The 23,016-nt window shown below is 55.6% G+C and overlaps 3 protein-coding genes across 6 annotated transcripts; all 3 read right to left on the reverse strand.

The window, feature by feature from the left end:
* Positions 1-407: 407 nt before the first annotated feature.
* On the reverse strand, positions 408-10,649 carry FEZ1 (fasciculation and elongation protein zeta 1). 3 transcript variants are annotated; one of them, XM_065697227.1, is made up of 10 exons: positions 10,586-10,649; positions 8,001-8,303; positions 5,153-5,249; positions 3,887-3,979; positions 2,982-3,189; positions 2,164-2,435; positions 1,601-1,681; positions 1,227-1,302; positions 674-739; positions 408-579 (listed from the first exon to the last, which is right to left on the reverse strand). In XM_065697227.1, the coding sequence occupies exons 2-10, from the start codon at positions 8,273-8,275 to the stop codon at positions 563-565; spliced, it is 1,185 nt and encodes a 394-aa protein (XP_065553299.1). In that variant the 5' UTR covers positions 8,276-8,303; positions 10,586-10,649; the 3' UTR covers positions 408-562. The 3 variants fall into 3 exon arrangements, with proteins under 3 accessions (XP_065553299.1, XP_065553297.1, XP_065553298.1); XM_065697225.1 differs by lacking the exons at positions 408-579; positions 674-739; positions 1,227-1,302 and having other exon boundaries at positions 1,309-1,681; XM_065697226.1 differs by lacking the exons at positions 408-579; positions 674-739; positions 1,227-1,302; positions 10,586-10,649 and adding an exon at positions 9,142-9,225 and having other exon boundaries at positions 1,309-1,681.
* A 1,315-nt stretch (positions 10,650-11,964) lies between these two features.
* NHERF4 (NHERF family PDZ scaffold protein 4) lies at positions 11,965-15,859 on the reverse strand. 2 transcript variants are annotated; one of them, XM_065696927.1, is made up of 10 exons: positions 15,495-15,859; positions 15,079-15,106; positions 14,733-14,797; positions 14,339-14,550; positions 14,039-14,216; positions 13,816-13,952; positions 13,537-13,741; positions 13,162-13,358; positions 12,842-13,012; positions 11,965-12,641 (listed from the first exon to the last, which is right to left on the reverse strand). In XM_065696927.1, exons 1-10 carry the CDS (start codon positions 15,508-15,510, stop codon positions 12,597-12,599), a joined length of 1,254 nt encoding a protein of 417 aa, XP_065552999.1. In that variant the 5' UTR covers positions 15,511-15,859; the 3' UTR covers positions 11,965-12,596. The 2 variants fall into 2 exon arrangements, with proteins under 2 accessions (XP_065552999.1, XP_065552998.1); XM_065696926.1 differs by having other exon boundaries at positions 14,030-14,216.
* Positions 15,860-15,912: 53 nt separating this feature from the next.
* Positions 15,913-22,516, reverse strand: NLRX1 (NLR family member X1). Its single transcript, XM_065696921.1, has 10 exons — positions 22,364-22,516; positions 21,826-21,952; positions 21,351-21,478; positions 21,106-21,166; positions 20,602-20,699; positions 19,791-20,407; positions 17,922-19,336; positions 17,056-17,142; positions 16,714-16,965; positions 15,913-16,583 (listed from the first exon to the last, which is right to left on the reverse strand). The coding sequence occupies exons 3-10, from the start codon at positions 21,469-21,471 to the stop codon at positions 16,265-16,267; spliced, it is 2,970 nt and encodes a 989-aa protein (XP_065552993.1). The 5' UTR covers positions 21,472-21,478; positions 21,826-21,952; positions 22,364-22,516; the 3' UTR covers positions 15,913-16,264.
* Positions 22,517-23,016: the final 500 nt, after the last annotated feature.

The raw sequence follows: 23,016 nt of genomic DNA on the forward strand, positions 1-23,016 counted from the left end.
AACCCCCCAAATGAGTGACAAGCCCCCAGGCTGAGCAATTATCCCACCCCGTGGAAGCCCCCTTGTTCCTTAAGGAGCCACTGCTAATTAACCGGTTGATTTTTCTGGGAATAAAACCAGCAATTTTGGTACAATTTAGGGCTGAAAGTTAAAAACGGGTAAAAACCTCCCCTCAAAATGGAATTTTGAGGAGAATTTTGCCCCTCAGATCGCTGTTGCTGCCGGCTCTAAGCCCCCAGCATCTCATTAGCCAGAAATTTGCATATCTTATAATTTCCTGAATATTCATGAGCACTGCAGCAAAGCCCTCGTTGGTCTTTTCCACCCCCAAAAAGGGCTTTTTTCCCATCAAAAAGCAGCAGAACGACGTCCCGAGCGGGGGGATGGAGACACCGGAGGCCGGGTGCTTAATTAATGAAACGAATTATTTATTTCCCAGTTGTGCAAAGGTGGGGGCAGTGCGGGGGGGTGGGGGTGGGGGCCGTGGGTGACCCATTTTCCTCGGGTTTAGCCCCATTTTCAGGGGGTGCCGGGGTTGAGGGGGCTCAAGGGCAGCACGGCATCAGGTTGGGCAGAGCACTGCAAAGAGAGATGCACAGACACAGGGGCTGCACAGGAGCTGCATGAAGGCTGCAGGGGGAGTACACAGGAGATGCATGAAGTGAGCAGATACCTTTGAGGATGTAATCCGTGAGCAGTGTGGGCACCTTCTCGTTCCCTTCCTTCATGGCAAACAGGACTGTGAGCAGGAACAGAGCTGTGAGCCCATCCCTACTGCCCTCAAATCTCCATTTTCTCCCTCAAACCAGCCCCAAAGTCACCATAGAGACACCTGCAGAGTTTCACTGCTGCACTGCAATGATGCACCCGTATCGCAGGCACTGCAGTGATGCAGAATGGTGCGTTCCAAATCCACCACGCTGTGCTGATGCAAAATCATAGAATTCCAGACTGGTTTGGGTTGGAATGGATCTAAAAGCTCATCCAGTTCTGACCCCCTGCCATGGACAAGGACACCTTCCACTTGTCCTATCAATACCATCCCTGATGAAGAGTACCTCTCCAGCATCCCTGTAGCTCCTTTAGGCACTGGGAGCTGCTCTGAGGTCTCCCTGGAGCCTTCTCTTCTCCAGGCTGAACAGCCCCAACTTTCTCAGCCTGTTTCCATATGGGATGTGCTCTAGCACCGATTCTGCCCCCAAACAGAAGCTTGGAAAAATACTCACTGTTAGTGAGCATCTGCAGGTCCTCGACGGAGGGTGGCGACCCCTTCTTCTCATAGGGAATCACTGTGTTCAGGTACTGGAAAGACAACACCCAAACACACCAAAAAGCACCAGGTGGCACAAAACTGCCTGTTTTTCACACCGCCTTGGGATAAATGGCCCAAAACTGGCGCTCAAGCAGACTGTGCTGCAATTGTCCTGGGACTGCGTTTGATGGGCAGGAATTTTGGGGAGTACTGAATGGATTTCATGCTGCAGAACCTGCCCAAATGCAAACTCCCGCTCTGGGAGGATTTCTTTTGAGGTGATGCAGGGAATGGGGGTGTGTATGGAAGGGGGACAGATATGGACAGCTTTCTGGGGGAAAAGGGCACCTGTTTCTCGTTGGCGGTGGGGCCAAAGGTCTGGCGCAGGCCGGAGTGCAGGATGCTGGAGATGCCCTCCATGCTGAAGCGCTGGGGACACACGTCACCCCGTCACCTCCCAGGGACACAGACATTACCCATTGCACCTCCCTTTATACCAGCTTCCCCCCAGCTCCTGACTCCCACCTGCAGCCCCCATTCCCTGTCACCGTCTCCCTCTGTCCCCATATCCTCCTCCTCCCCATCCAAGCCCATGTCCCTTTGCTTCATCCCCCCTCTTCTCCACATCACCCCATCCTATGTCCCTGTCACATCCCTCCATCCCTCATTCCCTGCCTCATGCCTCCCTCTCCCATGTCCCTCTGCCCTATCCCGTCACCATTCCCTGTCACCACGTCCCTGTCCCATGTCCCCCCTTCCTCAACCCCTGCCCCTGCATCCTTTCATCCTTCAACCCCCCAACCCCATGTCGCCCTGCTGCATCCCCTGTGCCCACATCCCCATGCCTCCATCTCCCCTTTCCTCATCCCAAATCCCCCCATCCCCCGTTCCCATGGCCGCAGCATCCCCACCTTCCGGGGCATGTTGTTTCCACGCTCGGGACGCCCTCCCTGCAGGCTCAGGCCCCTGTCACGCCGGCGGCGCCGGGCAGCCTCGCGCTGCTCGCGCTGCTCGCCCTGCACGGCCAGCAGCGCCCCGATGAACGCCGTCTTCACCTCCTTCTCGAACGCCAGCTCATCCCGACGTGCCAGCTGGGCCACCAGCTCCGCTGACAGCGCCCGGCTCGCCGCCTCTGCCCGCCCTGCCGCTGCTACCAGCTCCCGTGCCGACAGCCGGCCCAGCACTGCCAACAGGGAGGTTAATGGGATGCCCAGTGTAATTGGTGAAACACTTGGGGGTGCAACTGCAATGCACAGTGCAATAAACCACAGAACCATGGAATGGTTTGGGATGGAAAAGACCTTTAAAGCTCATCAAGTTCCAACCCCTGCCACAGGCAGGGACACCTTCCACTGGAGCAGCTTGCTCCAAGCCCTGTCTGACCTGGCCTTGAACACTGCCAGGGATGGGGCAGCCACAACTATTCCTGAAGCAAATACCAGTCACATGCCTTGTACAGTGATGAGCATGGTGCAATTAGGGAATTACACACTGAAGTGTGCAAAAAGCTTCGTGCAGCTAGTCCTGTTATCAAGATGCACAGGGTGACCAATGCCACTGGTGAGGCACCAGTGCAGTCACTGCTTCATCTTTTGCCAACAGCCCCCTCCTGGCCAAACAATGTGTCAGCACTGGAGCAAGCCAGCCCTGAAGCCTGAAGAGACTCAGTTGTCCAATTTGGTGGAAATTACCCCCAGAAAGTGACTGGCCAGGGTTATGGTGGCCTTACCTTCGTGAGAGCAGTTGTTGTTGAAGGCAGGGGAAAAAGCATGCAGCTCCCGCAGAACGATGGGCTCCGTGCCCCCACCACTGCCTTTGCCTTTAGCATCAGCCTCAGTTTCCTCTTCCTCTTCCTCATCCTCCTCTTCCTCCTCCCCCTCAGGATCAGCCTCAGGGTCAGGTGAACTCTGCATCAGCTCCTCCAGCTCCTCGATGACCTTCAGGGCATCAGTGTCCTCCATTTGCACCTGCATTCTACCTCCAGCCTGCACCGACACCTTGCAGCCCACAGCTAAATCCCTGCATCTGTGTCTTGCACCCCCATCTCCAACCTGCTCCCTTCATCCTACACCTGCATTCTCCATCTTTATCAGCACCCCTCATCCTCCATCTGCATCCTGCATCTGCATTTGCATCCCTCTGTACCCTGCACCCTCCATTTGCATCCTCATCTGCATCCCACCTTCCTCCCATTCCCAGCCACATCCCGCATCTACAGCCTCCCACATGCACTCACACCCTGGCCCTACACCTACATCTAATTCTGCATCCCATGCCTGCATCTGCATCCTGCTCCCTCCAACCTGCATCCTCCACCTGCACCTGGTACCTACACCGTGCCTCAGACATCCACACCCTGCCTCTGCACCAGCATCCTGTAGCTGCATCTGACGTCGGCACCCCATTTTTGCACTTCATCCCATGCCACCCGTTTGCACCCCCACCCCATGTTCCCATCTGCACCCAAATCCCGCATCAGCACCCACAGCCTGCACCTCCATCTACATTCAAACCTGCATTCCATGCTCTGCGTCCCAAAATAGTGGGATCTGGCCCTTTTTTTTTTGCGCTGCCATGGGGCTGCTGAGGGCTCAAGCCTGGCTTTTGGGAGACACCCATGGGAACCGGGGGTACCTGCTCAGCTGTCAGCAGCGGCTCCTCATTGATGCCCGAGTCCTGCTCACTCCTCTCAGTGAGCTCCTCCTCCTCCTCCTCCTTCTCGCAGAGCTGCAGGAGACACAGGCTGGGAGGTCCTGGTGGCACCGCAGGCCTGGCCCGGCACAGGCATGGCCCCAGCATGGACACAGACATGGCCCTGGCCCTGGCACAGGGAGAGCCACCAGCGAACCACAGCTCAGGGGGACATGCTGCGTGGGGGAGACACTGGGTGGAGACATCAGATGAGGGTGACGACAGGGAAGATGTTGGATGAGGTGTTGGATGGAGACATCAGATGGGGATGATGCACAGGGAGACACTGCATGGGGAGATGTTGGATGAGGGCGTTGGGTGGGGATGCTGGATGGAGACACTGGAGAGAAAGACAAGCAGGGAAGTACTGAATGGGTAGGCATTGTGAGGAGATAGATGGAGATGCTGGATGAGAAGACACTGGAAGGAGAGTTGTTGGACTGGGAAGCTGGACAGGGAGAAGTACAAGTATGGTAGATAGAGATGCTGGATGAAGATGTTGGATGGAGAGATGTTTTCATGAATATATTGCACAGTGACACTGGATAGGGAGGTGTTGGAGACACTGGATAGAAATGCTGGAGATGTTTGATGGGGAGATAATAGATTGTGAAGCTGGAGGGGGAAGTGGTCAGATGGGAGATATTGGATGGGGACATTAGATGGGGAGATGTCAGAGGGGAATGCTGGATGGGGAGGTAATGGATGAAGATGTTGGACGCAGATGTTGGGCAGGGAGGCATCTTCTTTTTTACCACCTTTCACAGTCTACTTCACCTTTGTGGCAAAAAATAACCCCAAATATTCACCTTCTCTCCCCCTCCTTTAGCAACAGGTTCTGTACCATCCAAATGGGTTAAATTCAGTGGATTTTGGGGCACCGCTGCAGCCCTCCCACACCCACAAACACAGCACAAACTCATTGCAGCAAAGAAAATACTATTTTCTAGCCAAAAAAATACACCATCTCACCCCTGAGACGAGACTGCCAAACCAAACCTGTAATACTGCCCATTTCAGTGTAATTTCACCCTAAAACGTGGACATTCACTGCGCTGCTGCTGCAGCACCCCAAAAATATCACTTCTGGGTAGTACAGAGAGCCCTGGGGCTGATTGACAGCTGTCAAGCATCACCAGGGCATGCTTAACAAGGGGTCATGTGGGGACAGGGGGCTTTGGGGAGCCAAGGGGGGATGCAGAGCAGTACCTGGTGGTCGGTGCCATCAGAGGCCTCAGCCCCGGGGAGCAGCCAGGGCCGGGGGGAGCTCCGGGGGGCGAAACCATCGGTGAGAGCATCCCAGACCCTGCAGGGAGGCGGGTGGTGAGCAGCGATCCCAAAATGCTGCCAAAATGCCTCAAAACAGCACAAAATGCACCCCTGGAAATACCCTGAAATGCTTCCCCCACACCCCAAAACCCCCAAATCCCACCGAGGTGCCCCAAACATCCCAAATACTGCCCTAGAAGACCCCAAAGCTTCTCAAATTGTCATGAAACACTGCCCTGAAATACCCCAAAGTACCCTGAAAGGCTGTCCCAGCACTTGAGATGATCTGATAATACTGAAACATTGCCATCAAAATACCACACCAAAAGGCCACTCTTATGTCCCAAAATGTCTCCAGATGCCCGAAAATGCCTTAAATGCCCCCAATTCCATTCCAATACATCACCAGGATGCCCTGAAATACTCCAAAACATCTTGAAATGCTCCAAAAGCCCCAGAAACACCCCAAAATGCCATCGTAAAGCACTGCCTCAAAGCTCCAAGACCCTCTGAAAGGCCCCAAACCCCCTCAAAACACTGCTCTGGAACACCCCAAAATGCCCCAAAACATCTTCTGAAACACCCCAACATGCCATAAAGATCCCAAAGCTCCAAAATGCCATCACGGAACACCCAAAAATACCCCCAAAAGCAGAACGCACCAGGATGCCATCCTGAAATGCTCCAAACCACCCCAAAATACCGCTGGGAAAGCCCCCAGAATGCTGTCCTGAAACACTGCCTACAAACACCCTAAGATGCCTCATAAAGCTGCCCTGATACCCCAAAGAAACCCCCCAAAAAGCCCCTGCAATGCTCCAGAACATCCCCCCAAATTGCTCAGTGCCCCAAAACGCTTTTGTGGTTCCCCAAATGCCTCAAAGCTCCCCAAAATGCTGGCCTGCAATAGGGGGAAAAGTGGGAGAAGGGAAAATGGGATAAAAGAGGAGAAATGGGAGAAAAAAGGAGAAAGGGGGGAAAGAAGGAAAAAGGGGGGAAATGAGAGAGAAGAGGAAAAAGGGAGACAGGGAAAAATGGGAAAACAGGGAATGGGGGAAGAGGGAAAAGGGCCAAAAGAGGGGGAAAAGGGAAAAAAAAAAAAAGGAAAAGGGGAGAAAAGCCCCAAAATGGGAGAAAAGGCTCAAAAAGAGATGAGAAAATGTCTCCCTGTTATGGGAAATGCACCCATTTTCCCCCACAAATGGCGTATTCAGTTCAACTCGGCACCACATCCCTGTGCACCCCGATTCCTTCTAAATCCCCCCAAAACCGCCTGCCCCCTCCAATCCCCCGAACTGCTCATTTTGGGGTATTTCTCTTATTTCCCTCCTCACCTGATCTTAATCTCCCCGAAATCCCATATTTCCCAAATTGACCCTAAACCCCCAATATTCCCATTTTCCACAAACCTGCAGCAAATAAGGAAAAAAATAAATGATTATCCCCCAAATTTGTTTCCCCCTAACACCACCACCACCCCCCCGCTCTTAAAGGGCCAGTACCCTGTAGGGTCACTAAGCAGCTTTCTGGGTTAAATATGGCAAGAAATGGTTAATAATGAGGGAAATAAAATGCCTTTAAGGCGCCAGCCCATCCCCCGCTGCGTACACAGGGCTCATTCAAGAAAGAAAGAAAAAAAACCACTCTGTTTTTGCCCAAAGTGACCCAAAAAGACACAATGAGCAGCACAAAGCGGTGCAGCCGGTGACAGCGCGGCAGTCCCTGCATGGAGCCAAAATGCATTTTTCCCCTAAAACCCATCAATTCAGTCAAGTACCAAAATCAATTTGGTTTCAGCATGTTTTGTTGAATAAAAACCCCACGAAAATAAAGATATTTGGGAGGTTTTGGGGTTGAAAACAAGTATTTTGCATGGTGAAAAATGAGTGTTAGGGATTGCAGCCTGGTGGAATAATGCCACTTAAACACAAAAATATAACCAGAAAGAGGTTAATATATAAACATTGCTGAAAAAAAAACACCCAAATTTGGCTAAAAATGGCATTTTGCAACAAAAAATGTGGTTTGTTTTTTTTAAATTTGGGTTTAATGCAAGTGCCACTATACTGGGGGGAATTTGCCCCAAAATGGCTGCCACAGAGATTGCATGTTGCAAACAGGAGGCTAAGCCCTACTCATACCTTACTCCAGGTTTACACTCCCCCTACCCCTACCCTCACATAGACTGAGCCTTCCATAATCCCCTGCAATGTGATACAGGACATCCCACTGTACCTCCTCATAGGATGCTACACAGCAACTCCAAGCATCCTACACAGCTACTCCCAAGGTGTAGCATCATCATGCCACAGTGGAGGGGGCTGATTTGCATGTAGGGGAGACCTTACAAGCATGAAATACGGTGCAATAAGCCTCGCAGGGGCATTTTTCATAGGAGAATGGTCTACTCATAGGATCCTGCTCAGCTACTCATAGGATATTACATAGCTATTCCAGACTGCTGCATGACCACATTGGGATACAGGGGGCTGAGTTGCATGTGGTGTGTACCTTGCTAGTGTGCAAGGTGGCATGCAGACCCCACGGGAGCCCTTACTCAGTGCTATTCCTGACATGGCTCATAACCATGCTGCGATGCAAGAGCTGGTCAGGGAAGTCTCGCAAGGAGGCACGCAGGCTGTGAGGGGGCCAACTCATGAGTTACTACACCTCTGTTTTGACACATTGCATGACCACGCTGCCATGCAGGGAGCCAGCTTGCATAGGATAGGATTCTGCAGGTGAGCAATGAGGACCACAGCCCCAGAAGGAAGGGGGCCTTACTCACTCCTCATCCTGGAGGCGCTCCTCCTCCTCCTGTGCCTGGAGATGGCTCCGCACAGGGGCCAGCCCCTCGGTGGCAGCATCGTAGTTGCGGAAGCAGACGGTGAGCTTCTCATCGAATTCCTGCACCAGGTCCTCCATGGACTTGAAGCTCATCATCTCAGCCGAGAAGCTCTCCAGCTCGGCCAGAGCCGGGTCTGCAGTGCGTTGTGGGGTCCCCCCATCAACCCCGGGCCCCTCCTCAAACTCCTCCTCCAGGCTTACAAGAGGCGCCTCCATCCTCCTCCACACCGATGTGCTGCCTTAGCTGCAGAGAGAGGGTGCCCATGAGGCTACTCACAGGTTACAACACCAGGGCTCCCCATTGCCTTTGCTGCCACTGTGCTGGCTGAAACCCGACTGCCACGGCTATTACACAACCAACAATATCTCTGCAGTATCCTATTAGTATCCCAACAGCATCTTAGTACTGTCTTCATAGAAATATACTGATATCCTGACACTATAGTAGTCTTCACTAATAGCAACAAAGCACTGGTAGTGGCCCAAGTAGCTTAGTGCTACACTTATAGTATGTAAAAAGTATAACACTACCTTTTTTACTGAACTGGTAGTAACTCAGTGGTACCCTTATATGCCTACTGTATTGGTAGTGGCCTGAAAGTATCATATTAGTATGAGTAATATGCTGACAATATCCCAAAGATGTCAGTGTTACCTTGATAGTATCCTAGAGGTATCTTACCACTATCTTTAGTGGTGCCTTTGTAGTGTCTCAGATATTCTACTAGCATACCCTGATAACATCTTAGCAGAGTCCTGATAGTACCTTTGTGCTGCACTGAGAGTATCCTAGTAGGAGCCATTGAATAGCTCAGCATTTCCCTGATGTTGTACTAGCACAGGTAAGAATATCCTGATACTATGACACGACCACCCCAATAGCACCCTAATTACATCCTAACAGTGCCCTGATAGTATCACAGTAGTATATGAGGAGTGTTCTGACAGGACCCTAAAAGTGATGAAATGGTATACAGCTATCATCTTTGCAGTGTCCTGATAGTATCTTGGTAGTGCAATGTAATATCATCGAGATATTATCTTAGTGCCCTGTTACTATGCTGAAAGCAACTTGACTGTACCTGTTTGTAGTATCCTGAGAGTATCCTGATGGTGTGTTACAACTACTCCAGTGAGGCCTTCATAACAGTATTTCAGCATCAACCCTGGAAAGATGCTGGAAATATCATCCCAGCAGTGATCTGATAGTACCTTAGCAGCATTTTTGAACTACCCCAGTATCATCCACATAGTACCCATAGTATATCTTAGGGCCACTCTGCAAGTGCCTTAGTAACTATCTGCAGAGCATCCTGTCAGCATTTGAGTACACTCCTGACAGCATCTTAGAAGCATCCCAGCTGTTTCTTGAGAGTATTTCACTCCTCCTTCACAAGATTAATGAGAGTATTCGGGTAGTATCTTAGCAGTAGCCTGACAGGAAGCAAATATAACCTTGTAGCCAGCCAGCAATAGGCCAGTAAAGGTGCCACTACCCCAGCCCAGCCCTGTCATGTTTCCCCTGGGGAGGAGAGCAGAAACACAGCAGCTTTTGGGGGAAAACCTGGCCAGATTGGGACTTTGAGTCCATGTGCAGCATGTCTGCACGCCCACTGTGCACACTTGCACCCCCCCATGTGTGTGTGTGCATGAACCTCCACAGGTCTGCACCATAGCCGCTGTGCACACACCCCACAAACGTGTTCGGGGCGCATGAACACCCATGTATGCGCGCATATGCACTTGCAGGTGAACATGTGCACTGTGCACAGAACAGTACACGTGTGTGAGCAGCGCACACGCAATTGTGCATGTTCACACGCGTGCACGGGGGTGTGCAGATGAAGATGTGCGTGCTTGAGTGGCGCATGCATCTTAGGGAGCACACAGCACATGCATGTACCCACACACACATGTCCCTGAGGATGCACCCACCCAGCACGTGTGTGCATCCCACACACGTATGCCACGCCTGCACCACGCACTCCAACATGACTGCATGGCTGCACCTCCATGCCCCCCCATGCACTCACCATATAATCCCCATCCAAACACCCCAAAACGCCCCAAAGCACCATCCTCTGCCCCCTGCCCCCTCCCCTGCTGCAGCGCGTGCGCATCCCACAATGCACCATCCTTGCACGGATGCTGATGTGCAGCATCCCCCCCAAACACAATCACCCCTCCGAACACAAACATCCCCCCCCCCCCAAGCATCCCGCAAACACAAGCATCCCCTCAACACAAGCACCTCTCCAAACAAGCATCCCCCCCAACACAAGCACCCCAACAAGCAACCCAAACGCAAGCATCCCAACGCAAGCATCCTGCAAGCACAAGCATCCTCCAAACGCAAGCATCCACCAAGCAGACCCCAAAACACAAGCCCCTCCGTTCTGCACTCCCACGACCCCCCCCAAACCTACTCCGCATCTTGCACCACGAGGTACCCCTAAAATCCCCCCCCCCCGTTTACACACCGCACCATCCCTCCCCCAAACCCCCCTCATCCAGCCCCGCACCCACCTTCGGCCCCGCATCCTCCGCGCCGCACCCGTGGGGGGGGGTGGGGGGGGTGCACTGCACTGCGCACGCGGGGGGAGGAGGGATGACGTCACCGGGAAGGTGGTCATGATGTTATCCCCCATATTCCCTCCCCCCCCCCGTTTATCTATTTATTTATGCACGTGCACGCCCATACACGTACATTATGCACTCTAGAAATAGAAATTAAATAAAAACAATGAAAAGGAGATAAAGAGGAAATTATTCATTAAAAATTAAATTATTTATTAATGGTCTAAAGAATATTTTTCTTAAAAAAAAAAAAAAAAAAAGCCTTTTTTAACAAACAAGTTTTGGAGCAAAGGGGTCATGTTAGAGCAGCTCCAGTGCCTAAAGGAGCTACAAGACAGCTGGGGAAGGGCTTTGGACAAGGGCCTGTAGGGACAGGCCAAGGGGAATGGCTTGAACCTGCCCGAGGGGAGACTGAGCTGAGCTCTTAGGCAGAAGCTCTTCCCTGTGAGGGTGCTGAGGCGCTGGCACAGGGTGCCCAGAGAAGCCGTGGCTGCCCCATCCCTGGCAGTGCTCAAGGCCAGGTCAGAGCACAGCAACTGCTCACTTGTCCCTCCTGTAGTCACCATGTTTGTCCCCTTCTCCCTTCCTTGGCTCCCAGAAATGACCCAGCAATACCAGGAGCTGCAGAAGCAGACAGCAGCCCACAGCCAGCACTTGGAGACCAAGGCGAAGAGCCTAGAGGATGAGCTTGGTATGGCTCCCTGGCATACCTGCCCCGTGCCAGTGCCCCTGGTGGGGAGCCAGGGGAGATGAAAGGAATTTGCCTTGTGCTGTCAGCACAGCAGCAGCTAAAGGGAAAGCCCAGCCCTGTTCCCAGGGCAGCCCTGACCTTGGGAGATGCTGACTGCAAAGGGGATGCTGTGATCTCACCCCTGCCCCAGAGCCCTCTACCACCCCAGGGAATGAGAGGCATTGGGCAGGGGCTATGCTGTACACTGCCCCCATGCTCCTGTGCCCACGTGCTCAGTATCCCCTGCCTCTGTCCCCACACTTCACAGCCACCCAGGTAAACCTGGGTCTTGGGCTAGCCAAGATGGCAAAGGCCAGCCAGCATTGGAAAGAAGTAGGAATGACCACTGCCATGGAGCACAAGGAACACCTACAGGAGCTCAGCCTCAAGCCCTTAGAGATTATAGCACCCTGGAGCTCTTGGGATGGGCCAGGCTCTCAGTCCCTACCTCCCTATCAGCACACTTGGAGAGCTTTCCAAATCCACTGTACAAGGCTCCAGCAGCCCTGGGAAGGTAAGAGCAGACAGCTCCTGTCTGGCCCTGGGGTGCATTGCTGAGTCACAGTCCTCTCCATAACATTATTCACATGAAGAGCAGTGTGGATTTGCCCTTTAATCACATCCCAAACAAGTGATGCAGGAACAGTGCTGTGATGGGCAGTGGACACCCACTGCCCACAGGTTCCCAGGAAGGATGAGAGAAGGAGCACAAGAGAGATGTCCATGCAGAGACAAACCTGAGCCAACAGGCTGAGAAGTGGGGGATTCCTCCAGCACCCCATTGGCCTTTGCTGCTCCCTTTCCCCTTCAAACAGTGGACCAAAGGCAGCCCTGGGCTGAGTCAAGCCTCAGGATCCCCAGTCCACTGAGTCATGGCATGGAGGGCAGTTTCTCAGCTCTTCTCAGAGCTCCCAGAGCCTGGAGCTGGGCAAAGCCTTCAGTGCAATGTCCCTAGATATCCTTGGAAGCAGCTAGGCAGGCAAAATCTGTCTTCAAGTTACAAAGAGCCACAGTTAATAAAAGCTTGGAGCCAGCCTCAGCCAGTGGAGATGTGTTTCTGGAGGGGGGATGCTGCAAGCCCCATCGCAGGCACGGAGACACAGCAGCTCTATGTGCAATGGCCATGATGAGCAGCATTGTGCTCTCTGGGGAGCCAGGAGGGAGGCACCGATGGGCTGGATGAGGTGCTGTGCAGGGGAGCCTGGCCAGAGGCAGGATGCTCCTACGTCACTAGAACGCCTGCTGCAGCCTCCTCTGCTCCTCCTGGGATGGGCTCTGTGGGGACACGGTGGGCACATTTTGAGGAGCACATCCATCCACCACACCACATTCCACTCTAACGCAATGGGCAGGTTGGAGGGGTCTTTCTGCTCCTGCCAGTGTCATAGGTGCCAGGGAAATATTAGGACAGGCAGGGCAGGAGAGTACCAGGATTATGAGCAGCACTGCCTCAAGGGCCTGGCAAGAGGGGTTACCTGTGTGAACCCTATACTGTTGGCAGCAGCCACCAGCCAGGAGCCAGGTCCCTTTGGTCCCACCTCAACGTGAGAGAGTCCAGGGGAGGCACTGGGAGAGGGCAGGGAGGATGTAAGGGAGCCTGAGGCAGGGTTACTGTCCTCGAAGGAAAGCAGAGGGGACAGCCCAATCTGGAAGAGTAGAAGAGGGATAACATAAAGCTCTTGGTGTTCCATGGCAAGCCAGGTCCCCTGGAGAGGACCTCACTGTGCAGGCCTTGGGGCAAGGCGTCCACCCCATCATCCAGCCTTGCAGCACCCCAGTGCTCCCCAGAACCTACCGAGTGGTAGAAGGCATCGCCAGCAGGGTCGATGACCAGCAGTGTGACCTGGTCATCACGGGCACGGATCCTGAGCACCGTCTGCTGGTGGTCAAGCCCCTCAATGCTCTCACCATTCACAGCGAGGAGACGGTCCCCTTCCTTCATCCCTGCCTGGTCGGCCGGCAGCCCCGCATCCACATCCCACATGAACTGGCCTGCCACAGCAGGACAGAGGAATGGTGGGGAAGTGCTCACAGAGGCATTCAGCCAGAGGGGAGCTGGTATTGCTGACCCCACACGCAGGTGAGGACAAGGTCCTGCTTCAGGCACAGGGCTTGCAGCTATTCCTGACCCTCAGACATGCCTTGTTCAGGTTCAGACTCATGCCCTTACCTGTGGCCCCTGAGCTGCAGTCATCCTCCTTGAGCAGAAACCCGTAACCAGCCGGACCCTTCACCATGTGCAGCTCCCGCACCTTGAAGGGGAGCCAGGAGGTATCTGCCAAGGCAGCCGTGGCCCGCAGACCATGCAGGCGGTAAAACTCCTCCACGGCACTGGATGCCACCAGCAGCGTCACCTTGCTGCCACTCTGCTTCAGCTGGATGGGAAATGCAGGGCACTCAGTGACACTGGTGATCCTGGTCCCCCATCACCCGCACTGCGAGCCCGCACCTTCTTGGTGAGCTGTGTGTGTGAATAGTTGCTCACACTGGCCCCGTTCAGCTCCAGGAGCCAGGAGCCCGGTGGCACCCCTGCTCTCTCCGCTGGCCCATCCTGCTGCACTGACAGCTGGAAGGTGCCCTTCACGCCTGCAGGGAAGAGAAGAAGCAGCCTGGAGCGAGCAGGATGCTGTGTCAGGGAGGCTTATGGCATCCCGCTGCTTTACCTTCCGGACCTGACACGCTGAAGCCAAAACCGCTTTTGTCCCGTGTGATGTGGCAGAGGCGCGGGCGGATGTCAGCTGGCAGCATCTGGGATAAGTCCCTGCCTAGGGTCTTGGCTGCTTCATAGGAGTCACCATCCAGCACCGCCAGTAGGACCTGGTTCCCACTGGCTTTGATCTTCTGCACCACCTGGAAGGACGCAGGCTGTGATTCCTGGGCAGGGCACCCCTCCAGCCGCAACCTGTGGCAACAGGATCCCTGACCAGGGAGGACCACTGAGGTCCCCCGGCCCTGGGATGCTCCCTGCTTACCCTGTGGTGGTCCATGTGGTCCACGAAGTGGCCATTGACCTGGAGGAGCCGGTCCCCGTCCTGCAGTCCCCTGCGCTGGGCCAGCCCCCCCAGCTCGACCTGGCGTATGACATGGCCCTGGCAGCCCAACTCCTCATTGAGAGAGAAGCCAAAGGTCTCCGTGCTGCCCTTGCTCAGGAGGTAGAAGCGGGGCTCACCCATAGCCTCGCCATCTGCATGGGGGCACAGCCCGTGAGTGGGGCCCTGTAGAGATCCTAACACAAGCTTTCTACCCTGTTCTGGGCTGGGGTCTCCCCATTCCCGCTGCCAGAACTCTCTGGCACATGAGAGCTCAGGACCCCAGCAATGCCCCACTGCCAGAAGTCCATGCTGATGGGGAGATGAAGGTATTTACCCGTGTCCTCAGTCAGCGACAAGGCAGGGTTGTCTATCCCATCTTTGGGGTTAAATTCAAATGTTCTGAAATGATAAAGGGCAGGAAAGGCCACATTAATTGAGCAGCACAGCCTTCCCCCTGCCTTGCTGTGGGGAGCCCCATTCCTCCCAGGTGGGGCCAGCTGGGGACACAGCTCCTCCCCCTGGGAAAAGCCAGGAGGGGATCTCCCTCTCGGACTGGCCTCCACATCTCTCCTGAGCTAACAACTCAGGGAAGACCCTCAGCTGAGGATGTGCCCAGCACAGCCTTGCTGTGGGGCCATTAGCTTCAAGAAGCCTGTGGCCAGGGAGAGCTCAGCACTTACATGATGGACTTCTTGTCACCCTCGAGCCCTGCAGAGGGAGAAGAGAGGTCAGTGCAGGAGGCAGTGGGCTGGGAGCAGACCTGAGGGCTTACAGCGCTTTTGAGTGAGGGATGAGAAGGGTCACCAGTGCCTCAGAGAGCTGGCTGGAGTGAGGAGATGGAGGCAAACACATTCCCCTGTGCATCTCCCCATAGAACCCCTCCCCACCTCTTCTAGCACAAGGATCCTAAACCCAGGGAGAGGGAATTCCTGCCAAGCACCCCCACAGTGTCCACCTGCATTTTCCTGGATGCCTCTAGCAACTTTCCATGGCCTGCCTGGGCTCTGACATTGCCTTGCTTGATGCAGAAACAAGGAGAGACCTGCATGTGAGGAAGTGTCTCTGCAGGGTGAAGCCCCACTGCCCCAGTACGTACCTTTTGTTTGCTTCATGGCTGCAGGGAATGCAAGAGGGAGCAAGGTACAGGGTGAAGTGGCAGCAGAGCCAGTGTCCACGCCTCTTACAAGACGCGCCAGGTTTAATGGTTAAACAATCCCAGTGTCTTCCCTGCCCTCCCAGCCCCAGGGCACTGCCAGCCCTCGCCCAGCAGAGCTGGGAGCAGGGACCAGCACCCTGAAACACCAGCTTCCAGCCACCCCCAAGGGCAGCCCACAGTGGGGAAGGCCAACTGGTGTGACATGGAGCAGAAATAGGCTGCCCCATCCTTGCCTTGTGAGATGCGATAAAGCCAGAGCCCTCCGCTCCAACTGCTGGAGGGACAACTGCACCAGTGGCTCCACATTCCTCCCCCAGGAAGGGCCCAGAGAGGAGGTCGAGTCATGGCACTGATGTGCTTCAGTGGAAACAAAGCAGCGCACTTTAATGCTACCAAAGGTTTCACAAGCTAACCTGAGTCCTGCCCCTCTGCTGCTGCTGTGGCTCAGGGCCAAGCCAGCACTGGACAGACAGCAGGGTCTGAATCTCTACAAGCCCAGAAGAACAAGTCCCATTTGTTCCTGGCCTGGCATCTGTACAGCTCTCCCACATTTCAGCCTTGCCCACAGATAAGGGCTGAGCTCCACGTACCCAGCACCTTTGACAGCCTTGGTAGCACCCAACCACTAGGCATCTTCACGTGGATAAGGGTGCAGTGTTTCCTCCCCAGCAGCACTGCTCCCTGCCTGGCTGGGTGGATGGACAGCAGGTTTAGAGGGTCCCGTGTTGCAGCTTTCCCAGCATCTTCTTGACCTCACTCTCAACTCGGAGGAACTTTGCTTTCCTCCAGGGGTTGGCAGTCTGTCTCCGGCTGCTCTCCAGGTCCTGCAGGATGAGGGAAAGGTGCTGCCGGACCCGCTCGCGGTCCCAGAAAGGCAGGTTCTTCTGCACCACGTTCAGGATATTGGACCAGTAGTCAGAGACATCAGTGCCTGCTGTAAGGAAGACCAGCGCCCTGACGCCGTCCCGGTCCATGCGCAGGCTGTCAAGCGCCCGCTTGCCATCCTCACTGATGTCGTTGAAGTACAGACTGTGGGTTGAGAGGAAAGGAGTGGGAGACACTGTGAGGGCAGGGAGGCAAGACACAGAAGAAGAGAGGCTCAGTGCCACAGGGGAGGGACACTGGGCCAGAGGGAAGAGACGGGGCAGAGTGAACTCACTGCACTTTGTCCAGCGTTGTGTGCTTTTTGGCCACCTCCACCACTTGCAGGGCGCCCACGTCTGTCAGGGAGTTGTAGCCCAGGTTGAGCTCCTGGAGGTGCTGGTTCTTGGCCAAGTGTTGAGCAAGGACCTCGGCGCCCCGGTCGCCCAGCGCGGTGTGCAGCAGGGACAAGCGGGTCAGCGAGCGGTTGCCAGCCAGTGCCTCGGCCAGGTACTGTGCCCCCTGCTCACCCACGGGGTTGTTTGTCAGCCTGTGGATACAGGAGATGAGGGCAATGCCGAGGCCGGGCACATGGTGGGCAGCAGGGACAGTTTCATGCAGGGACAGAGGCAGTACTCACCGCAGGCTGCTCACCATACACTTGTCATGCAGGAGCAGGTCACGGATTTCCTTGCAGGCATCAGAGCCCAGGCTGTTGAGCTGTAGACTGATGCAGAGCAAGACAAAAGGGTGGCAGGACCGTAGTGGCTGTTACCTGTGAAGCTGGCAACCCTTCTCTCTCCATGTCCCCTGGCTCTCCCCATCATTATCCCCAGACAGGGACACGCAAGGCTTCCTCTCCAGAAGGGAAACAGGACCAGAGCTCAGGTAGCATCAGCCAGCAGAGCCAGTGCCGGCAGAAGCAAGGGAAGGGAAAAGGGTCCAGGGTCGGCAGGGGGTGAGTGAAGGTCTGAGCAGGGAGCAGGACCCCACCGAGCCCTCCTGAGCACCCGGAGGAAGGAAGTGCTGCAGAGCCCCGCTGCACAGCTTGAGTCCATCTCTGCTGAGCGCAGCCCGCCACCCCCTGGGCGACAGGAAGGCTGCAGTTCCACAAGCGGACTGCAACGGGATCCACCCTTTGGAGCCCACCCTTGGGCTGCCCGTTGCCTGCCCAGACTTAGCGGTAGCAGAGTCAGCTACACGGGGATGCTAAACAAAGGGTGGGGAGCCGGCATCCTAGCCTGCAGCACTGGATGCAGAGGTGCCCAAAGAGTCCTGCCAAAGGGTGTGTTGGGACTGCAAATCCCAGCATGCAGTGTCCTGCTTAAGGAGTGCTGCGTATCGGAAGCTGTAGTCCCCTAGGTCTGCTCTGAGAAAAAACAAGGGCTTGCATGCCCTTCCCTACCTTTGCCATGCTCAGGCTCCTAGTGTATCCCTGTGATGGGCAGAGGTGAAGGAGAGCCCCATTTGTGAGCACTGCCAAGGGCAGAAGAAGGTGGTACTCACTGAAGAGTTTTGCATCGCAGCAGGACAGAGAAGAGGATCCTCAGGCTGCTTGTGTCAAGGTTGCAGGAGCTCAGGTTCAGCTCCTCCACCTCATGGCTTGTGGTGCCCATGACAGATGCCAGGACAGAGCACTTGAGAGGGGTCATCTTCACGGATGAGAGGTTGACAGTCCGGAGGGAGCGGATGGCCTCGGCTGTGAAGCGCTCATTCTGGAACTCATGCAGGAAGAAGAGGTAGTCCATCAGCTCAGAGGGGGGCAGCCCCTTGCGGCTGTTCCTGATGACTGTCTTCTTCATGGCCTTGGCAATCTCAAAGGCTGCCAGGTTCTTAATGGAGCAGCCCAGCTGCTCAAGGATGGCACGGTTACGGCGGGACAGGATCCCACCCATGAAGATGGGGAAGAGCTCAAAGACCTCATCATCAGGGGCCTCATCAGGGTGGCGCATGGGGCCCTCCACGCCCAGGATGCTGGAATTGATCTGGTCCAAGACATCATCGTTGTAGTAGTCCTCTTCTTTGAACAGCTCCTCTGCCATAGTGTGGGCAATAGCGTCCTGGTCCTTCCCGCTCAGCCGGGAGAAGTAGCGAGGGAAGATCTTGAGCAGGTTGAAGAGCACTGGCAGGAAGCGCAAGGGCAGCACCTTGGAGATGATGTTCACAACCACAGCCACGTCTTCACTCACCTTCCCAACGACCTCCGACAGCTCCTTCCCCACTCTCTGTGCCAGCGTCTTCTTCTCACCCAGCACCACATATAGGGCTGCCAGGTACTCCTGCATAGCAGGGATGGTGAACACAAAGGTGTGCTCTTTGCCTGACTGCACACATGGACTGAGGAAGAAGTGGAAGACATCACTGCGGAACACCTCCAGAAGGTTGAGCTCACTTTCAGTCTTCATCTCCACCTCAAAGCACCGCTGCAGATCATCCTCTGAGAAACAGGTCTTGCGGGACATCACCCCTTCATAGGCCAGCTTGCCCACTGTCTTGGCCACATATTTCATCATGGAGATGTTGGTGGGGTCGGTGCTGTCCAGCACCTCCCCACTGAAGTTGAGCCTCAGGAAGCTGGTGTAGATACCCGTCAGGGTCTGGCTGGGAGGTACCATCTTGGTGAAGTAGAGGAAGTGCAGGGTGGTGCACACCAGCCAGCAGTAAGATGGCAAGAAGCAGGCAGCAGTTATTTGGTTGTGGCGCTCCAAGTTCCTCGACAGCATCTCCACTAAGTTCTCCTGCTCACCTGAGCTGCTACCCCCACCATGCCGTACACTGCAGCTGGGCTGGCTGAGGCGCATCTGGAAGTACAGCTTCTGCAGGTTGGTGTCAGAGAAGCCACAGATTTCGGCATAGCGGCCCACGTACTTGCCAGGGATCCGGCGCACTGCCGACGGGCGTGTGGTGACAATGATGCTAGCCTGGAAGCAGAGGGCTGGGTGAGTTTGGAGCTGCCCTTTCTCTGGCTTTGATCTAAGCTCAATAGGGTCCCAGGTGTGTAACCCACATATAGGTGTGCAAGGATCATACCACACAGGGGCTGGGGATCAAATTGCTGCTGGCCAAAGAGCATTGGTTCAAACCTGGCCCAGACAGAAGGGACAGAAGAGCTTTCCCCATCCCTTGCTAGACATGTATTGAGTGTGGAAGATCACAGCCCAACAGACTGCTTCCTTTGCCTTACCAGACCTCCCCTAAGAGACAAACCAGTAACAGTGACACCAGTAACAGTGAGCACCTCCAGGAACGGAGACTGCCTCTTCACACACAGCTAAGCTGGACCACAAGCAGTGAGCACAAAGGCCATGCCTGCAGTGCTCCAGGGCTCACCCCCAGCCTTTCTCCAGCAGGAAGGAGCTCAAGGGAGACACTGACCTCTGGCAGGAGGTATTTGCGCAGCAGGTTGACCACAATGGCAGAAGGAGGCACAGGCTCGCTGGGGTCACAGCACAGCTCTGTGCCAGCCAGACGGAAGTCCAAGTTGAGCCGCTCCAGGCCATTGAGGATGAAAAGCACGTTGAGGTTGGAAGCACCCAGGATCGGCACCACGTCCCGGAGGTGCTGATACTTCTTGGTTATGAGGCGCCGCAGGGAGATGGGAGCATGACTATGGGACAGGTCCTCACAGGAGAAGGGGATGAGCAGCTCAAAACGGGGTAGGCGACCATGGCACCAGTCCACCACCATCTTCTTGATGAGGGTGCTCTTCCCTGTGCCCACAGTGCCATACAGCACCACATTCTTCACCTGCCGCCCGCAGCAATCCGCATCAAAAAGGTTCTGGAGGCTGATAACCTGCCTGCAGGACTGCTGGAGCTGGTTCTGGATGGTTAGGCCAGGCGAGGGCTTCAGGATCTCCTCCAGGGAGCTCTCCCGTATCACTGGGTCCACGTGGACTGCATCCACTGAGAAGGAAGGGCCGAACTGCCTCTCTTCATTGGGCTGGTGACTGAACCACGCAGACAGGCTCTTCTGGTGTTTCTTGATGGCATCTGGGAAGAGGAAGGTGCTTGACAAAATGAGAGCTTCTCTGTAGCAGGGCACTGGGGAAGTTGCCTGCCCCAAGCCACGGCAGTGATATGGCTGCAGAACAGAGGACAGAACCCAGGTCTTGCTAACCCTCGCACTGCCCCCAACCTGTCATGTAGGACCCTCCATCCCTGTCAGTGCAGGGCTTCGAGCTTACCAGAAGAGGCCACATTCCTTAGGTGGGACAGGCTATGACGAGAGGTGCTGGGCCGGACTGAGCGCTCCTGGTTCCCTCCCGGGTAGTGAACACAGCCCCTGCAAAGAGGAACAGGAGTGTCATAAGTAGGACAGTGGCAGCAGGTCCAAGCCCTGCCTGAGGCAGTGCGTGCAGATCACAAGTGAGTGCCATGTGAAGAGCTAAGCAGGGCGAGCTCACCCCTTCCTTCCCCTGCACCAACAGAGGGCACAGATGGGAACTGAAGGCAGGCCAGCAAGGGTGCTAAGTGCTATGCATCCCCACCAAAACTGTGGTGAGCAAAGAAGCTGGGCTGAATTCAGAGCAGGCAGGGAGTAGGGTCTGGGTTGTTTTCTAAGTGGAAGCAAAGCAGCATCCTGCGCACAGAGCCCCCATGGTCTCAAGGCAGCCAGGTCAGCCACCCAGGTCCCATGGCAAAAAGCCATAGAGCAGAACGGGCCATGCCCCAGTTGTGTGGCACTGTACCTGGTGAAGGAGATGCTGCTTGTGCGAAAGATCTTCCTGGAGAAGTAGCTGCCTGCATTGCCTGGGGTGGGAAGAAGAATGAACACGGTCAGGGATGGCTTTTTCCAGCCCAGCAGAGCTAACAGCACCGAGCTCACGGGCTTCACATCTTGCTTCATTGTGGGGTGACCAACAGACTACACAGGCTTCCCCAGGGGCAGGAGAGAGTCAGGGTCACAGCCCCACAGGCAGAGAGCCCAGCTCACCTGGCACTGAAGCAGCACACAGATACACACTTCGGGTCCCCCTCCTCGCTGGCAGGGGCCGATGCAGCTGCATCCAGCTGCCCCAGGGCAGGCAGCTCTGGCATTGTGCAGCCCGTGACATCCTCTGCCTGAAAGAGAAGGGACAGCCCATGGGGCAGGTTGGAATTACCGAATCCTTGGCAGTGCTGAACCTTCTTGCCTGCCAGGCTGAGGTGGCTGCAGCACACGGGGATGCTGAGCACAGCCTCTTCCCATTTAAAGCTGCGAGGGCTCAGCTGGCTCCTCAGAGCTGCGCCAGGTTCAGCTCAGCACAGGGTTTTCCTAGTCAAAGCTCCCATCTCCGGAGATGGATGAGGGGCTCTGGAGTGCTCAAGCTGCTGTCCCACATGGGACCAGCTCTGTGGGGCAGAGTAGGATGGGATCAGCAGCTCTGCTCCACAGGGATGGGGCGCAGCAGTGCCCTGCCCAGTCTTACCTGCTCCGATGCAGTCCAGTCTGGCCGAACCGGCTGTGCCAGTGCTGGCTCGGGCTCCTGCCCCAGCTCAGCAGGGAGATCCTTCAGGAGCACAGGTTGCACTCTCAGCCCCCAACATCCAGAGGAACTGAAGCAAGGCAGGGAGAATGTAAGCAAACCCCAGCAGGTTTTTTGCAGTCCCTCATCATGCCCTCGAGATGGAGAAACTGAGGCACAGGGTGGGAGCAGTGGAGCTGACCTTGAACCCCCGTGTCCTCCCCTTGAGGACTGAGCAGCCAGCAAACTCTAACCCATCCCATTAGGTCCCTTCCAGCACCCGTTGCTACTCAGGGCATGCGGAGGGCCCCGTGTCGCCCGGCTGCTGCGGTACCCCTTCAGGGACCCCTGGTACAAGCAGCATCCCGCCTCCCTGCTTCCGTATCCGGAGGGACACGGTGGCCGAGGCCCTGGCGGTGCGGGGACCCGGAGCTCAGGGCAGTGGCGAGGCTGGCGCTGCGCAAGGCGAGAGCAATGGCCGTGCCGAAAGCGGCAGGGTTACCTCCAGCGGGACTCCTCGCCAGGGAGGCTGACCCCGCAGCTCCTGGTGCTGCCAGGCGCTGAGCCCGGTGCTGCTCAGCCACGTCCTTCCATCCCGGTGCCGGGAAGAGGCTCTTCCCTGGAGGCGGCTGTTGTTCAGCTGTAACTTCCGCATCCCCAGCCTGTCCCATCCCGCCCTGCGCACAGCAGGCGCCGGCTCCGCCGAGCAGGGAGGGAACAGTAACCATGGTCCTGCGCTGGGGCCACGGCGGAGAAGCCAGCAGGCACAACAGCAAGGAAAACCACGTGTACCCCCAGACACAAGGGTGCAGTATGAGGGCAGTCCTGGGGTCTTGGCAGCAGTGCTTCAAGGGGGTTTTTCTCTGCACACATCTGATGGCTCTCCATCCCCAGCTGTGAAACAGGACAAGGACACGTTCTGCTCCGGAGTGAAACCTGCCGGTGCTCACATAGAGCATGGTGCAGGGAGCAGGACAACAGCAGCCTCACATGATAAAGAGCCTGTGGGAAGCTGTGCTGACATGGCACTGCCCGGTTTTGCCTGGCTGTGTAACACAAGTGCGTGGACATACACACAAACACACCTATCCTCTTGGGGCTTGCAGATGCACTCTGGCGGTGCTGAGACCATCTGCAGGGCTGCACACACACTGC

The sequence above is a fragment of the Lathamus discolor genome, chromosome 17, assembly GCF_037157495.1.
Source record: "Lathamus discolor isolate bLatDis1 chromosome 17, bLatDis1.hap1, whole genome shotgun sequence".
Classification (NCBI taxonomy): Eukaryota; Metazoa; Chordata; class Aves; order Psittaciformes; family Psittacidae; genus Lathamus; species Lathamus discolor.

Excerpts from the sequence above, each read along its gene's own strand:
- FEZ1 (XM_065697225.1), bottom strand. The coding sequence starts at position 8,275 with ATGGAGGCGCCTCTTGTAAGCCTGGAGGAGGAGTTTGAGGAGGGGCCC. Across the intron at positions 5,250-8,000 it reads GAGCGCCTCCAGGATGAGGA|GGTCTGGGATGCTCTCACCG; the intron begins GTGAGTAAGGCC and ends GCCTCCCTGCAG. Across the intron at positions 3,980-5,152 it reads CTGATGGCACCGACCACCAG|CTCTGCGAGAAGGAGGAGGA; the intron begins GTACTGCTCTGC and ends TGTCTCCTGCAG.
- NHERF4 (XM_065696926.1), bottom strand. Across the intron at positions 14,798-15,078 it reads GGTGACAAGAAGTCCATCAT|AACATTTGAATTTAACCCCA; the intron begins GTAAGTGCTGAG and ends TTATCATTTCAG. Across the intron at positions 12,642-12,841 it reads ACAGTATAGGGTTCACACAG|AGCCCATCCCAGGAGGAGCA; the intron begins GTAACCCCTCTT and ends GTGTCCCCACAG.
- NLRX1 (XM_065696921.1), bottom strand. The coding sequence starts at position 21,471 with ATGTCACGGGCTGCACAATGCCAGAGCTGCCTGCCCTGGGGCAGCTGG. Across the intron at positions 19,337-19,790 it reads GCAAATACCTCCTGCCAGAG|GCTAGCATCATTGTCACCAC; the intron begins GTCAGTGTCTCC and ends CTCTGCTTCCAG. Across the intron at positions 16,966-17,055 it reads TGTATGGTGAGCAGCCTGCG|GCTGACAAACAACCCCGTGG; the intron begins GTGAGTACTGCC and ends CTGTATCCACAG.